An 18262-nucleotide genomic window follows, 5' to 3' on the forward strand; every position below is an offset into this window, starting at 1 on the left:
CCTCTCAGACTGGCTGGCCTTGGTAGCGTCTCGTGCTTTGGAATCAGGTAGCAGTAACTTTTTTTTTGCTTGACACCATGGCATTGAATTCATTTATTTATTTCACTGAACTTGTTAATTTTGGTTAGTTATGTGTGTGATTCCCGGCAGTATGCAATGTGTTCACGTGGGTGGGAGTGTGTTTTTGTGGGTGGGTGTGTTTTTATCCTGTGTACCAGTGAGAGAGAGAAGAGAAGAGCTTGACCTGTAAAAATATTTACACATGCTGTCCTTGTCCGTCTGAGTTTAAAAGGCCATTTCAGCTGTCTTGCTTACACTCTTGTAAGCCCGATCATGGCAAGAGCTGTGGTGCAAGTCACCCTCTTTGGGCTGCTGCTGGCTTTGGTAACCACACTACCAAACAAGGTAAGATGCTTACATTACCTAGTGTAAAAGAGCTGCATAGAAACTATACAATCAATCCAACCAATGAATTTATACATTTCAGAGGCTTTGGTGTTCTTATTTTTCTGTATGTTACATCACACTAAACTTTGTCCTGATAAATGCCTGCAGGCTCAATAACTTGAGTGTTGCTTCATGTTTGTGTGTTTCTGACTTGGCATTTAGTAAGGTTTGGTAACTATGCTAAAAGGAATTGTTGAAAGTTGACATTTAAAAGTTCAGATAAGTTACAAAAATGTGTTTCTGTTGGTTTGTTTGTGTGTGTGTGTGTGTGAATATGTTTATACAGTCACATTATGGGGTCTAATCCCCCTTTTTAGAGACATAAAAATTCCCCCATGATGTTAATCATTAAGTAAGACCTAAGGGATAAAGGAAGTGTGCCATGTGAAATTACTGGATGGAAAAAAAGAACTGGGTGTTTCAGCATTTAAACCAATAACATTTTACCAATGCCGTCTGCCTTTGCTTAACATCATCATCTGATCTTTGGTTAGTTGGTCCTCGGCCAGAGAGATTAAACAAGCCAATTACTTGATTGTGAAATGGGCCTCCTGTATTTGCTCAGGATGACTGGGACATCTACAGCTTTCACATCAACTCAACAGTGAGCAGTCGTTACGCAACCACAGTCATCACAAGCCGTGTGGCCAATCGAATGGACGAGTCAAAGGAAATAGAATTTCAAGTCCGGATTCCCAAGAATGCCTTCATCAGTAAATTCAGAATGTGTGTACATAATGACTAATTCATTAACAATAAATGTAAACATTTAATCATGAAATAAATCATGGGTCATTATTAATATTTACACCAACATAAGCTTGTCCTCGGTCTTCAGGTTTATAGATGGCCAGGCATACGATGGGGTTGTGAAATCTAAGGAGGCGGCTAAACAGCAGTACACTGATGCTGTGTCACAAGGCCAGAGTGCTGGGATTGTCAGGTACATGGATCAATAGACTGAAACAGTATATTGCCAGGTCTTCTGCAAATGATTTCTAGATTATATACCCTATAAGATCTTGTGTGTCCTTTTGATTAAAGAGGAACAAAGTGAAAAATATTCTTGAAAGTATAAAAAAATGTTCTTTTTCTGACTTTTCTTAGATATGTATTTTTGATGTTAAAATCCTTCAAGTTAAACAATCTAAGAAGAATAATTGTAATTGCTTCCATGGGCTTTACTCCTGATGAAGGGTCAGATGTACGAACTGTTTTAATTTAAGGGACCCACTGCTTTAATGCCATGATAATCCTCTCTGTAAAAGTTCTGTAGGGAGGACTCTCGAAGAATTCAAGACCTCTGTGAATGTAGCAGCTCACAAAAAGGTCACTTTTGAACTTACATATGAGGAACTACTGAAACGCAAACTGGGCAAGTACGAGCTGCAAATCCACGCCCGACCAATGCAGCCTGTAAAAGACTTCAAGGTTTGAACATTCTGTTGGTATTTTATTCATGGATGAACCAGGAAAACAATACTTGAGTGATAACATCTCCATAACTATTTCATTTATTTCTCTAAATCAGGTTGACGTGTACATACATGAGAAAGCTGGAATCAATATCATGGAGGTTAAAGGTGGACTAAGCACCAATGCCATGGCTAATGCCATCACCAAAACACATTCAGACACACAGGTAGTAGTCTGATCTTTGTTCAACCCATTTCCCCCAATGGTTTTCTGAGGGTATTTGACATTTATTCTGGCCTATTTCTCAGCCTGTCAAGGGTGAATAAATCTGAATTTTGCTGTTACCAGGCGTGGGTGTATTTCTACCCAACTGAGGACCAACAAAAGACGTGTGACCGCTGTGGAGAGCAAGGTATGAATGGAGATCTGGTTATTGTTTATGACGTCAACAGGGACAACTCATTTGGAGACATCAAGGTACAGCAAGAGTCCTATATTTTTTTTTGAAGAATTTAGACTTTTAATGAAACTGTTCGCAGCATCTCATATGTATGGCAGTTTTGCCTTTGCCTTACCAACAATCTTTTCTAACCAGCCGGAATTTCATCTTACTCTTCCTTAGAAATCATCAGGGTACTTCGTTCATCACTTTGCTCCATCTGATCTCGCCCGAATACCAAAAAATGTGGCCTTCATTATTGATCAAAGTGGCTCAATGCATGGCAGAAAAATACAACAGGTACAGTTTATGAGAGTGTGATTTTGTGACAAATTACAAGAACTTTGAGGCATTTTTTAATTTTCAGCCTGTGGCAATTAATATACCGACTACAAATAAAAATCTTCTGAGATGAACAAAAGCTGTAATGTTTGAATGTTGTTTTTAACCAGACCCGAACTGCATTGATTCGTATCTTGAATGACCTGGCAGAAGAAGACCACTTTGGTCTGATCACTTTTGATAGCTCCATTTTTCACTGGAAACGAGAACTTGTTCAGGCTACGGAAGAAAACCTGGCTAGTGCCAAAACCTTTGCACTGCAGATTCAAGATAGAGGAGGTGAGGTTTTTTTTGTAGGGAAAATACTTTTTTATGAAACAGTCACATTTGACAGCAGAATGTTAGCGTTAAAGCATTTTTGTTGTCGTTCTATTTCAGCCACGGACATTAACCAAGCAGTTTTAGAAGGAGCACGAATGCTGAATGCAAATCCCAGAGAAGGCTCAGCATCTATTCTCATACTGCTCACAGATGGAGACCCAACCTCAGGTTATAATAAAAAAAAACATGCATGTCAGATATATGCATTGCATTAAGAGCGTTCTAAAAATACTATCTTACATTTTTAAGATGACAATCAATGGCTTGACATCTTCTTTCTGCTGGCTAAACTCCATACTTGTGTGACTTGTGTTTATTACAGTGTGATGTTCATAATAACAACTGCATTCTGTGATGACACCATTATGAGCTCATCACAGATTAGTGGTTTGATTTTACTGTCGAAGGGAAATTGAGTTCAGTTTTAATCGTCAAACTTCATATTGGTCTTCTGTCTGCAGGGGTGACAAATCTGGAAGTAATTCAGTCAAATGTAAGAAAGGCTATTGCAGGTGAATTCCCTCTCTACTGCCTCGGTTTTGGTTTTGATGTCAATTTTGAGTTCCTTGAAAAGATGTCACTGCAGAACAACGGTGTGGCTCGACGGATTTATGAAGACTCTGATGCTGAGTTACAACTCAAGGTCAATTAAATCCCTCACACTATAAATATTTGTTACATTTCAATGGAAAAACTGCTCTTACTCTGCTGTGGCAAAACTAGACATTAAACCAGAGTCCAAACTGTATGTCAACAGGGTTTCTATGAAGAGGTGGCAACTCCTTTGTTAACAGATGTGACAATGGTTTATGAGGGTGGGATTAATCTAACCCAGACTAACTTCAGCCAGTATTATAATGGCTCTGAGATTGTTGTGGCAGGTCAGATCACTGACAACGACATCGGAACCTTCACTCCACAAGTTGTGGCCGTTTCGGTAAGGACAAATCCACACTCACATGAGCTTTCAATTTCTTAGCACTATGTAAAATGTAAAAATAACTGACATCTGAATGTATTTGTTCAATAACAGAGAAATAGAAAGGTGGTGTTTCCTGGAACAAATGTTACAGTGGAGTCAGCCGATGTGGCTGACAGTAACATCCAGAGAGTTTGGGCCTACCTCACAGTGAAACAGCTTCTAGAGAAAGAGTGAGTGTGATGTCCAACATCTTTTATAAATATTATTTATCCATTTATTATTTTCAACAATTGTTTTTTGTATGGCTACAACCCCTCATAGTTTGATTTGATTAATTAAATGCAAACTCTGTTGTCTAGATATAATATAATGTAATGAAAAAATAAAGTACTGAAACAGGCCCATCATAATTTCCAATAGCCAAAAGTGGTGTGTCTGGATTGCTTTTTAACTTTTTTCCACTTGCTTTTGTCTGATCAACAGTCCCAAGAAGCAAGAAAACTTGCATTAAGAATCTTAGTCAGATAGTTGTTGTTTTTTTAATCAAAGTTATTATTGATTTAATTAATTAGCTGTCACTCATTTGACCATTACCTAAGACTTTAGACTTCATTGTCCTCAATGGGAAATTCTTTTGCACAGCACCGTTACTGTCCAAACAGACCAAACCAACAAAGTCCCACCAAAGAACATTCATACACAGAAAAACAGAGTATAACACAAACGGAGTTAGACAACAGTCAAAAGTTCCCACTCTGGCCTGTTCAGCGAGGCCTTTTGTTTAGGGCCGCTATAACTGCAGGCTTTCTGCACCTCATTGCTCTATACCTCCGTCCTGAGGGAAGTGGGGCGAGGTGAATGTTCAGTGGGTGTGTGATGTCCTGTTCTATTGAGGTTGCAATGCGTGTGATGGCCCTGTTATTGAGTTCTGTTAGGTTGGGTGTGGGGAGACCGATTATTCTGGCAGCTGTGGTTGTGATGCATGTGAGTTTGGCCTTGTTTTTTTACAGACAACATGTTGAAGAAGCAGGTTGAACAGTACAGTAAGATCGGCTGGATCATGCTCTGATATAGCAGCAGGAGGAGATGGGGGGCAACATAAAGTCCTTTCAGTTTGCGGATAGCTGACAGTCTTTGATGGCTCTTTTTTTGAATGTCACTGGTGTGCTGTTCAAAACTGAGTTGGTTGTCTAGTGTTACTCCGAGATATTTAAAACTGTTAACTATTTCCACTGCTTGGGTATTGATGAGAAGTGGATGCTGAGGTGAGGGGGGACTATTAATTATTTTGTCTTAGGGACATTGAGATGAAGATGGTTATTCTCAAATCACTGAGTGAAGTTTGTGGGCTGGTGCAGTCATTGGTGTAGAGTGTGTACAGGAATGGGCTTAATACACATCCTTGTAGTGCTCCGGTGTTGGTGGTTAGTGCAGGTGATGAGGTTGTGGCCACTCGCACAGCTTGAAGCCTGTCACTGATGAAGTTGTGAATGAGGTGGATCAGGCAGTGTTGAGCTGGTGTAGTTTCTGGATCATCAGATGCCTTTGGATGGTGTTAAAAACAATGATGAAGTCCATGAAGAGGATTCTGATAAAGTGACCTGGGTATGTGACCGACTGGTGATGTTACCCAGTCGGTCATGTTGAGGAAATTAGTAAGACTTGACTTCACACAAGAAATGATTCAGAAAGACTCATATGGCTTAAGTTGAAGAAAGTATATAAATACAAGATGACTACAGAGGAGAAATTGAGTAACAGAACACGTCTGATACTTGTCTATTAGCTCTGACTGACATCAGAGAACAATGAATTGACAAAATGATGTCTGTACATTTAAATCTAAATAGTTACAGAAATTCCACCACATGTCAAGCCTTTTGTTTTCACAGGACAGGTAAGAAGATTTACAATTCCAAAGTTTAAAGTGTAATTTTAAAAATAGGTCTTACACTTTAGCCATAGAAGCCAAACAAAAGTAGATATACACGGTTGACAACTTTAATTTGGTGGCAAATATCGTTACTGTCCCTTACAGAATTTACCAGACATGTAGTAGCCTGCAGGCTTATGGCTATTTCACACCTTGCAGGGCAACTGACTGTTCAGCGGCTTAAATGCAAGAGCTTTGCATACAAAAGCAAAACCTAGAAAAACTTTTTCACTGGATGTGGAAGTGGAATACAGTGTTTGTAAAATGTAAAAAAAAACAGGTATATGTTGGGTGTTCTGGGTGGTAAAACGATACTGGTGACTGGAAACCCCCAGCATCTTTCTTCTTCTTAATTTCAAACATACACAATTTGTGCCACAGACTGCGGTTATCTGGACCTGAGAAGGAGAGCGCTAAGAAAGAGGCCTTGGAGCTGTCGCTGAAATACAGCTTTGTGACCCCACTCACATCCATGGTGGTCACCAAGCCTCCTGGGGAGAGCTCAGATGTGCTCCATAAACCCAAGGAAGGTGAAGCACCTCAGATCCCAACCTCTAATGCGGGGCATTACGGACTCAGGGCTCGTTCAGGTGGTTTTTTCGCGGGTTATGGTGGTAAGTAACACAAATGTTAACAGAACAGCAAACACAGTGCAAAAACTGAAGAGTTCAACATTTGTTTTCAAATGTCTCTTAGCAGGGAAGTTTAAGCTGCGTAAAGGTAGGACAAAAGTGTGTGATTTGGCATCAGGCTGGGGAATTACACAGAATGAAAACAGTAAATTAATTGTATAAATATAATTTCAAATGTAAATGTGGATTTCAACAAAATAAATTATGTAACACAGTTAACTAATCAACAATTAATAAAAACTATTCATTAAATAATTTATTATTAATTCACAGTTTTCAATTAAATATTTGAAACAACTTCTTTTTAGCAAATAAACAAATCTAATGATAGGCTTTGCGATAAATCGCAAATGCAAATTTAAGCACTATTTACAATTGGTTATGTCTACCTTTATAATGTAATTGTACTCTATTCTTCTCTTAATTAAGTGTTCACTTAAATGCTTCCTTTATTCCCTGAAACTGTATCTAAAATCTGATTACCTTACCAACCTTCCTCTCCACATACACACACATGCTACCTGAGGAGGATTATTGTTAATGACATATTGAAAAGATCAAAAAGAACATGATGTTTATATGGGGTAGCTTTGGCTCAGCAGTAGAGTGAGTCATCTCTCAACAGGAAGGTCAGGGGGTCAATCCCCAGCTCCTGCAGTCAAATTTCAAAGTGTCCTTGGACAAGACACATAACTCCATTGTGCCCACTGTATGAATGAGATTAGTTAATACACCCTGAAGTCTCTGCCCTCAGTGTGTAAATGTGGTGTGAATAGGTGAATGTGACCTGAGCTGTAAAAAGTGTATTGAGCAGTCACAAGACTAGAAAAACGCTACACAAGTTCAAGTCCTTTTAACATTTTACACATGTCACTGATCATATGCCACCGTTTTGTAAAAAGGAAACTCATTCCTGCAAATTTTGTTGGTCTTTAGTTTCGATTATGTTGTCAAACTGAAGCTAATCAACTAATCCGATTAAAGTAGTTTATGAATTAACTTTTAATAAAGATGAACAAGGAAAAAAGAGAACAGTGAATATGTAGAAGTTATAGGAAGTTAGAAATAACCAACAAAAATAGGCTAATGCAATAAGTCTACCTGTTATGCATTAATTCTCACATTATTAACAATATGCAATTTATTGTGATTAATTAATGTAACAGCGCTTCTTGGATGAGGTTGATTATCCTATGTTGGCTTGCCATGAACTATAACACTAAACATACTTAATTAAATATATCGTCGGGTGTGGGTAAGTAAAAGCACAGGGACAACTTCTGCTGTGAGTCTCGCATACTTTAATGTCTGTCCGTAACAAAGCATGACATATCCAGACTGCACAACAACAACAGCGACACCTTACGTGTTTTAAAGCAATATCACTCCTCCAACCGTAACCATCGGTAACTTTAAAGGCAAAGTTCATCATATCAAACAGATACTCTTGCAAAGTACAAAATGTAAATATAAATGGAATTAGCATTAAATTAAATAATGTATATTATCTCAACCTGAGAAAATAAAGATCTTTAAAATAAAACTTCACAAAAATAAATCTCATCTCCATTTTACATTAATTTAAAAGCCTGTAATTCATCATTTTATTTTTTTAATCATGTCAGCACAAATGTTGTTTTCATTCTGTGTAGCAAGGCAAGTTTTAGACTTTCACCCAAAATGCTTCTAAACAATCTGTGCCAATTACAAGTTCAGGCGTTCAGTTACATGCAAGACAATAAATGTCCTTTTCCAGATGTAGTAGTCAGTGGTCACCAACCCTTTTAAGCCCAAGATCCCTGACCTCAGCTTTGGTGAAAGGCAAGATCTACCTATTGAGGAAAAAAAGGACAGCCCAGATTGTACTTCCAACTTGAGGCCTATTTGAATTACATGAAATGTGTTGGTCCAACTTTCAAACTGTTGCTACCAAGAAAACAGTAACACAAAATAAATGCATATGGCTCATTTTCCACTTGTATGAGGAAATTATTGTTTTCATAAAAGACAACAAAGAAAAAAAATCTCCACACTTGCAGTGAGCAGATCATATTAAGTACCATTGTAAACCATTTTGCTTTCAAATTACATGACATGCTTTAGTTCAAATTTGAGAATTTTAGCAACTACGGAAACACTAACAAAAAATAAAGGCTTGAGGCTTATTTTCCATTTGTATGAAGAAATTATTTTGTTCATAGTAGACAAAGAAAAAATCAACACACTTGCAGTGAACAGATCATATAGTGCCTTTGTTGTGAACGTTTTGCTTATCAATTGAAGCTTCATGCAAATTAATACATTTAGCCTACCATGTGCATTTTAGGAAGTAGAACTCTAACATGTGCTAACAAAATTCTTAGTCAGTGCAATTAAGATAAGTGCAGTTATGTGTCCCCTTCCATCCTCTGCATCACTTTTCACATCATCAGAAGGCAAAACTATTGCAGTCATGCTCCTCACTCAACTCAGTGGGATGGCTCTGAATTAATACTGTCTGTGAGTGCCTTGTTAGTTTGGCTCATAGCTACAGACAGCCAGTCTGAGACCGTCAGTGAGGTACCTCTGTGAAAACGTCATTTCACAGAGGTAAGTGGATCCAAAGGTCATAAATTCCTCTTCCCATTCTGGATGGAAATTGTACGTTTTCGCCTTCTTTCGCGGAGCCTCCACCATGCTAGCAAACTGTTATTAGTGTGTGCTGTGGCTCTATTGACATTTGCGACAGCACTCTTATCTCATTGGTCACTTAAATGCAGCACCTGCTACGCTGTAAAAATGCAACAGTTGATTCAAGAGAGAAAGAGAGACAAAATAACAAAAATAACATTAATCAGGCACGTTGTTGTCCAAATTTTGTATTTATTTTCAGGAGCTGCAGGGTTCGCGATCAACAAGTTGGCGAGCACTGTAGTAGACGATTTGGATGACAATCCTATATTTGCCAAGGGTGAGATGGATCTTGGTAATATTTTTCTTTTCTAATTTTTTTTTGTTTGAAATAATGTTACAAAACGTGCCTGATTAGATAAAAAGCACTAAGTCAACACATACCTCCACCAAGGCGGTGGAAAGAGTGTCCTCTTAATTTGTCCCATGAAAAGTGAATGAATAGAAACTTCCTGTATCTGTATCGTAACACACAAAGGGAAAGGTTACAATTCATATGTGCATGAATCAAAGAACTAAATAGAAAAGGTCTATAAAAATGTTGATGTAAAATATCATTATAAGTATTTCATCTTTAATCACACACATTTTTTGTAAGAGATTTCCCAGACAATACTGTAGGGAAAAAAAAAAAAGAATTGGCTTTGATTTCATATTTAATGAGTTACTATGAAGTGACTTTACATCACATAAATTAGTTGATATAACTTTGCCCATACTCAAAGAAAAACTTACAGGGCAGAACACCGAGATGTTATGAAGAACACTCTAATGTCAGCTTCCCTTCACCAAACATCCTGTTTTTTTGACCAGACTCAAAAAATGAATTGTATACTGTAGATTTACATGTGCAAATTGTTTTGCTGACAAGGCTGTATAGAATTTATGCATTTCAGTTTGAGAACTATAAACCAAAAGATCCTTAATGTGTTGATTGAAAAAAATTCTAAATGGACCACTTTCAAAGCATTTTGGAAAAACACCTGAAATCTTTTTAAGAATTGTCATAAAAAATAATTTTACTTGCTTAAACTGTAACTACATTCATGTAAGCTGATTTTCTTGAAGAAGAATTTGATGCTATATATGAGCCACCCACTGCTACAATGGGAAACACTATAGGTTTAGGAGTATTTAATAGATATAATTCATGGTACTATTTACAGTATATAGTGCTGTAATTCATTAAAAAAAATAATGATCAATAACAAAAGAGGCTTTGATTATTAGTCCCAGTTAATCACAATTTTCAAACCTTTGTATTTTTAAACACTATCCTCGCAGCCTGCTGGGGCCCTGGCCACCCTGCCCTCCACTTGTATCCGCTCCTACTGTCCAGCCAAAGTTATCGTAGCCCATCACTACATATTTGAAGTTGCCTGTTATTGCAACATGTTAGATGCAAACAATAGACCACTCAAACAACTACATTTAAACTCTGCACAATTTTAGCCAGATGTTTCCAAACATCCTAACTTTGGTACATAATCTTATGTTCAGTTTACCATTACTGCCTGAGAATTACAAACCACGGCTCACAGAGTGCATCAGATAAACAAATACTTGAACAACAAACACCTAAATCTCACACATGTTGTTAGCATTGATGATCTATTTATGTGCAAAATATCTTGTGACAGAAACAGATTTCCTTAGTGAAATCTAAACAAAGATGTTTATTAAACGTTTTCAGTTAAGAATGTCTTTTCAGCAGTGGCCAAAGATAGTTTTTAATCTTTTAATGCAAAAACTCTTAATGGAAAATGTGTCACATTTATTTAAACAAATTAAGCACGGCATGCATTTTGTTTAAACCTTTTTTGGATTGCCAGAGTACGGGGAGCTAGTTTTGATGCTGTTTGATGTTTGTTTTCAGTGTTTCCTGTGGCTTTACTGTATGACTATGTTGCTCTCTTTATCTCTAGGTTCCTCAGTGTTCCATAGTATCCAACGGGGTTACATGCCCCGCCAAACTGTCAGACCTACTCGCATTTCTCTTCCAATTTTTACACTTCCAGTTTTGCATTTCCACCAGTTTTTTCTTAAAACTGAGAGCCTGTCTCTCCCACTTTGTTATGGTGTCTATGGACTTGTCAGCCTTAAACTTCTTCACCATCCCAATAAAGGTCAGTAATGTTTCTCTTTGTGAAAATTGTTAGAAACCCTCAAAAACAGTCTGGTCAATAAACCCTTGATATTTCACCATTTGTTTCCAACATGTAACAGAATTTTCTTCTCTTGCTTCTCCTCAGTATCCTTGCAGCAGTTATAAATTAAGTGTACTTTCAGCGTCTTATTAATTGTACTTCATTACATGTCATAATGAAAATATTGTTCTATTTTATTCACTACATTTATGTGACATACAGTTACTACATTAAAGCATATAAGTGTAAAGAACAAAATGCATTGCTTAAGAAAACAGTGGAATACCAACCTTCAAGGCATATCATCATCATCATCATCAACCTTTATTTAAGTTCTCGGAGAGATCATTGAGGGCAACCCTCATTTACAATGATGCAGAGAAAACATATATAAATGATAAACAACGAGAAATTAGATGAAGCTACTACAGAAAATAAAATCAATAAAAGACAAATAAGAACAATAAAATATATACACTAATATAATTTAAAATCTTGAAATTACTACAGTGATAAGTCAGTAATTAAAATCAAATAAAACCGTTACAGTCAGATATTGGGCCGTTAAAAATAATATTTCTAAAGTGTCCATAAGGGGTTAAAGGGGCTCAAATTCCGGTCCTGTTTTAAAATGTTCCAGGAGTTTGCAGCACTAACACTAAAAGCAGTTTTCCCCAGGTCAGTCCTGGCATGAGGAACCTGGATAACCAGCCTCTCTCACGAGCGGGTTAAAAATGGACCAGGGTTCACATGTAACAAGGAGGTGATATATGATGGAAGCTTTCCAGTAAGGGCTTTATAGATAAAAAGATGCCAGTGATTATTGCGTCTCTCAGTGAGGGAGGGCCAACCAGTTTTATTATGAAGAATGCAGTGGTGAGTCATGTTGCTATCACCAGTAATGAATCTAAGCACAGAATGGTAAACAGCATTTAAATGCTTTAGCGTAGTGGAAGAGGCATGCCTATAGACCACATCACCATAATCCAAAACTGAGAGAAAAACTGCTTCAATTATCCTTTTCCAACTTTTTGTCGTAGTTTGACAGTAAGATTATCAATGTGAAGTTTGAATGTCATCTATCCATATACCGAGATATTTATAGTCTTTAACTCTCTCGATAATGGATCCTAGCAGGGTGGTTAATGTGAAGGTTATTATCAGTTTCACATTTAGCCCTAGAAAACAACATACATTTAGTTTTCTGAACATTTAAAACCAATTTAATATCGTTAAGTGCAACTTGGAGAACATTAAAGGAATGTTACACGTTCTCCAGGGCAAGCTGAGCAGAATTAACAATACAGTGCAATATTGTATCATCTGTATATAGTGATAGCATTAAGTGAGCATGTGAATGGTTGCTAGATAATAATGGAATAATTTTATTAATAAAAATTGTAAAAAGGGCTGGGCCTAGGATTAAACCTTGAGGAACACTCTTAGTGATTGGAAGAAACTCAGAGTGGATGGTTCCCAGGTTCACTGATTGTCGTCGGTCAGTGAGGTAGTTCAAAAACCACGCACACGCACTTGCACTAAAACCAATAAAACCAAGAATTTGCAGAAGCAATGAATGGTCAACAGTGTCAAATGCTTTGGAGAGGTCCTGAGTACTCTGAAAGAAGCCCAGTGGGACGCCTCTCCTGTACATCTAGCTAAGGACCAAGCTTTGTTTCTGATAGAAATACAGCTGACAGTTCATGGGAAAACCATGGACTAGATCTATTTTTTACCCTAACTTTTTTTTAAAGGTGCATGCTTATTTACCACAGAAAGGAACTTATTAGTAAAAAAGTCTAAGGCTAGTTCGGTATCTTGAAATTGAGATGTAAGATGGCTGTCGCTCTCAAATAGGTCATTCATTAAAGCAGGTTCATTAAATGTTTCATATTTCTTTTAACTAAAATATGTGAAGAAGTTCTCTTAAGATGCATATCCCTAATACAAGCAATAGGGCAATGATCACTAACCCTTAAGTCAAAGACACCACTTGCAGTAATTTTTTCACTTCTGTTTGAGAACAATAAATCAATCAAAGTCGAGTGGGTCTGGTGGGTTCATTAATTAATTGGGTTAAATTGAGACTGGATGATATTTCCTTAAGGTAATCAGAGTTTTTGGTCAACTAATCCAAGTTTAGATCACCCATAACTATGATTTCAGAGTTTGTATACTGAGAGCGTAATTCAGCTAGATAGTAAATAGACCTAGTTTCAGCTGATGGGGGTCTATAGTTCCCTATTATAACAAACAAATTATTTGACCCCTTATTTACCTTTAAAGCTATAAATTCAAAGCAATAAGGCACAGAAACTACATGTAAAACAGAAACAGAAAAAACATGATTTGACATAAACAGCATATATGTTTAAACATATTGTTAAAACAGAGGCCCTTGGTGTTTTTTTTTGGTTGAAAATTTTTAATTCACAAAAAGCAAATATAGAAATATTTAGTTTTGTTCGCTGATCGTCTTGTTTGCTTTTGTCATACAGAGGCATCAATATTAATTTTATTCCCCTCACAGAGGCGATGGTAGCTTGTGGGCCCCATCTGAGTCTATCCAAGTCCTATTTCTAAATAAAGGCAAAAAAAAACCCTTTAAAAAACCTCTTATCTTTTCTTCCACCTCTGCTTGTTTTGATTATAATGTTGAGTTACATTGTTGTTCTCTTTTGCTTTAGCGCTGTTTGTGAATGGTGAGCTTGATGAAGTATTGCTTGGAGGATTCAAAAGGATTGCCATACATACAGCTGCTGCACACTTTGAGTTTGATGCCGTGAAAACCATTGTACGAGATGGACAGTCCACAGTAGAGTACCTTCAACAGGATGAAGTTGTTTCTCGTAATAGGTGACTTTGTATTATAATCTCAGTTATGATTACACCATGATCAAACAGACTTTCTGACCTGCATAGATGATAATACATAAGGGTTACTGCTTTGTCTGTGTGCACAGACAGGTTTTAAGATCAAATCAGAGCAACTCTTAAAGGAAAACTGTAACTTCATTGAGATGTTGCTGTGACTTGTAGAGGAGAGGATCAAAAGAGAAATAAATAGTACTTTGTTGAATTTGCACAATAGCGTGTATAAATAAGAGATGTAGCCCCCCATGATGTCACCAATTGGTCCCACAGCTGGATGAAGACTCAAGTTCTGCATGTGATTGCCGCCATGTTGATTTTTGTGAGCCAGAATTGACTATATTTGAAGAATATGGTTGAGTTTCTGACTGCAGCTGGTTATTTATCAGACAAAAGAGGCTGATTTGAAATGATGCAGACTTGCTGTTTGCTTGCAGGAATCTCCAGGGAGAGAATGGAAACCTAACTTAAAAATTGCAGCTTAGGGGCATCCATAGCCTAGTGGTTATTTCACTGGCTTTGATAACTGTTGGAAATATTTGAGGTAATGTAAGTACTTAAGAAAAATACATATAACCTAGGTTTAGTCCATCATTTTATAAATTTAGATATTTTAATGTAAACATTGTAATACAATTCTACATATTGTACATTTATATGTATTTTATACATTTAAAGCTGAATGAAATAACACAGTGTTAACATTTAAATCAGCCCATGCATAGCTGTCATGAGTTCAAAAATTTGTTAAAGAGACCCAAACCGTTTTTTTTTTAACAGGCTGTAAACCAAGCAGCAACCTCTACTGTTGAAAGTCACAGTTGTGGTGCAAAAAAACCACAACAGTTCCTCAAATGTCCACTTAAGGCTGGCTCCAACATCCCATTTACCCTCTTGTTAAAATGCCCATTACTACAGAAATAAACACCTTTATTAACCGGTACAAAAAACAAAAATTGGTACTAACAGCTCATGTTTTTATTGGTACAAACGTAGGAGGTAAGGTTTTTATAAGTCACCCACTTTGATTTTTAAATGCTGAGAGTTATGCATACATTGCATAATTTGTAGCTGTTTACTTAGAAGTATAGGCAGCTCCCCCGATCTGTTACTTAGCTGATAGACAGTTTTGGCTTCATAACTCTGCTTCTGATACCAATTGGTGGCATCACTGAGAATATGTCCATTTTCTGTACTGTCTATGCTGAATACATGTTATACTTGTGTTTTTAGGCTTTTGCATTTCCCCATAGGTGTCATTTTTTCGACTCCAAAGTTTCCTGTTCGATTTAGGCCTACTTAAAGGTTTTAGTATAATTTAACTCGTATGAGCTACAAAATGAGCTATGTCACGATTGAACAGTGCTCAGAATGATGTTTCCACCTGAGTCTTTATGCTAAGCCAGTCTTACCAGCTGCTGGCTGTAGCTTTACTAATCACTATAGTTTCAAAATTGTGAGAACTGAGGTAAATTACACTTAATAACTGATGTTTACATTAACATTTCTGCACACACCATTAATAAGCCCACACAGTGGCAGGGGCACAAATCCACAAGAAATGTAAGATCTGTGCTTTCTTTTCTAGTGTGACAGTGATCAGGCGGGCCAAAGAAATAGATGTTGTAAGTGAAGACACACGTATTGTCTTCCTGATTCATGAGAAGGAAGGCAACTTTTATCTCTGGCCTGTTATAAGACAACAGCCAATGGACACCAACGTTACAGGGATTTTAGGTGGGTGGATTTGTTTGCATGATTTAATATCAGGTACATAAAATATTCAATCAATGTTTGCACTCACTCGCTGTTATTGAGGTTATAATTATTCACTAATATATTGTGCTATTTTTTGTTTTTCCTTAGCTCTAAAGCCAGCAGTTTATGAAGAGGTACAGCAAACCCCCTCAACTATACTCAAGATCCAAAACACGGAGGTCATTGCTACCAGGTACGTTTTGTTCAATCAATCAATCAATATTTAAATCAATCAATCAATCAATTTTATTTCCATTGTTCCAATTTATAAATGTTATCTCAAGACACTTTAGAAAAAGAGGATGTCAAGTACATATTCTTTGTTATATTATTCAGAAAGCCCCAACATTAATCCAGCCCAGGACTTGGCAACATTAAAGAGCCCATATTATGCCCTTTTTGGGGTTCTTATATTTAATCTATGTTCCTACTTTTGTACGTTCACAAAAGTCCGAAAAAAGTGTCTGTTTTCATGTACTGCTCCTCCTTGCTCCCTCTCTGCTCTGAGTACATCAGCTACGCTCTGCTGAGGCCCCACTGCAGAGCCCCACATGGGCCAAGTCTGCTCTGATTGACAAAATTGTCGCCGATCCGTCGCCGATCCGCCTGCGGTAGCACTACTGTGCTACCGCAGGCTACGGCATATCGTGGGCGTGCTACAGAAGTTAACGGGGGTGCAACATGAGCTGCAGGGCTTGCCACAACGAGCCAATGTGCTTAGATCAGTGATCTCACACTGACAATGACGTCGGACTGACAAATTTTTATCGAGGGGGGCTAGAACCGAGCGTTACATGCAGCTAATGCTACAGCTAACAGGAGGACGTAGGAGAAGCCGCGTTTCCGCGGACTTTGAATTTTTGCAAATAGATGTGCCTAAACATGCACAGGACACTTGGAAAACACACTAAAGAGCATATAAAACCAGAAAAAGCATAATATGGGACCTTTAAGAAAAGTACCATTGTTCTGTGTTATTATGAACAAAATGATTTATTTGAGAGTGCTTTAATACACTAATATAAGATCTTTTATGTTTTTATTTGAAGATCCACAACTGCTGACTACAGTATCACCTCTGCTCCGACACTGGACTGCTGGTCTGTGCCCTCTGAGTTTGCCTTACAGAGACCCATAAATGAGTTCATCGTTACACAAATTTAACTGGGAAAGGCATTTAATCTCTTACAAGGATTTCCTTAAAAAAACATGTTAGACCATGGAAAAATATTTTTCACCTTTTAGTGACAAAACTTGTCCCAGATTCTTAGTTGTCTGGAAAGACTTTAATGAATAAATATTTACCCAAAAGACTTGCCTACATTTGTCTGGTTATTGTGAGTTATGATTTATGGTGATATTTGTGTGTGTATTAATAGGCAGGCTGGCACATATAGTACGACACACTGTAATTTCTTTACTACAAGAAGTGTGAACTGTAGAGTGCTTGTAGATCAACCAGCAGTTAGAGTTACATAGTCAGCAGCACATCAAAGTATAACATATCTGATATGATGCAAAGCCCCAAAGCTAATGATCCGAGTTTATATTTGAAACCCTACAGTCTTTAATAGCATAGCAACTACATCTGTAAAGAATTGTTGTGCTTTAGACCTGTAGGGAAAAAAATGGCAACCTTCTGTATAGCCATGTTACAGACAGAAAGTATTCAATTCAGTCTCTGAGAAACATAACAAGATATGTTTTCAGAAGAAACCCTGCGGCTTCAAATATATTTAATTTCTGAGAGATATATCATGTTAAAGGAAGAATTTTTCGACAAAATTTACGCATAAATATAGCATAAATATATATAAGTTTATCAAGTATACTGTATATCCTACTGTATAATGGGGTGGCAGTAGCTCAGTCTGTAGGGACTTGGGTTGGGAATAGGTGGGTTCAAGTCCTGGAACTGACCAAGTCAGGAAAATGGTCTGGTAGCTGGAGAGTTGCCAGGGCACTTCCTGGGCACTGCCAAGCAAGGCACTGCTCAAGGGCACCAGGGTGAGTGTGTAGCAACAGGGTGTGTGTGTAGCAACAGGGTGTGTGTGTGTGTAGCATGTTCATTAAAGGTTCTATATGTAACTTTTTACATGTAGAAATCGTTTTTTTATCGCCCATTAATAAGCGAATGGTTAACTGATATGAAAAAGTAGATGTTCACTGTCTATCTGTGTTGCCTGTATAAAAAGTTTCACCGGCTCATATTTTCCATGAAAGCTCCAGGAAGTGACATTTTATGCATGGTGTCAACGTCCACCTCACTCCGCTCTGCTTACAGCGATCAACAGAACAAACTCATCACACACTCCTGGTCTTCACCTCCTCAGCCAGAGGTCGTCTTCCACACACTTCAATCCG

General features: G+C 37.5%; 1 protein-coding gene across 1 annotated transcript; it reads left to right on the top strand.

Moving 5' to 3' along the window:
* The first annotated feature begins 246 nt into the window (after positions 1-246).
* On the top strand, positions 247-17211 carry LOC109990282 (inter-alpha-trypsin inhibitor heavy chain H3). The gene is made up of 20 exons (XM_029279009.2): positions 247-405; positions 1013-1173; positions 1286-1390; positions 1716-1878; positions 1979-2089; positions 2212-2340; positions 2486-2602; positions 2755-2923; positions 3023-3133; positions 3427-3608; positions 3723-3902; positions 3999-4117; positions 6202-6434; positions 6517-6540; positions 9325-9417; positions 11048-11248; positions 13957-14125; positions 15729-15877; positions 16007-16091; positions 16948-17211. The coding sequence occupies exons 1-20, from the start codon at positions 334-336 to the stop codon at positions 17060-17062; spliced, it is 2688 nt and encodes an 895-aa protein (XP_029134842.1). The 5' UTR covers positions 247-333; the 3' UTR covers positions 17063-17211.
* Positions 17212-18262: the final 1051 nt, after the last annotated feature.

This window comes from Labrus bergylta, chromosome 5 (genome assembly GCF_963930695.1).
Source record: "Labrus bergylta chromosome 5, fLabBer1.1, whole genome shotgun sequence".
NCBI lineage: Eukaryota > Metazoa > Chordata > Actinopteri > Labriformes > Labridae > Labrus > Labrus bergylta.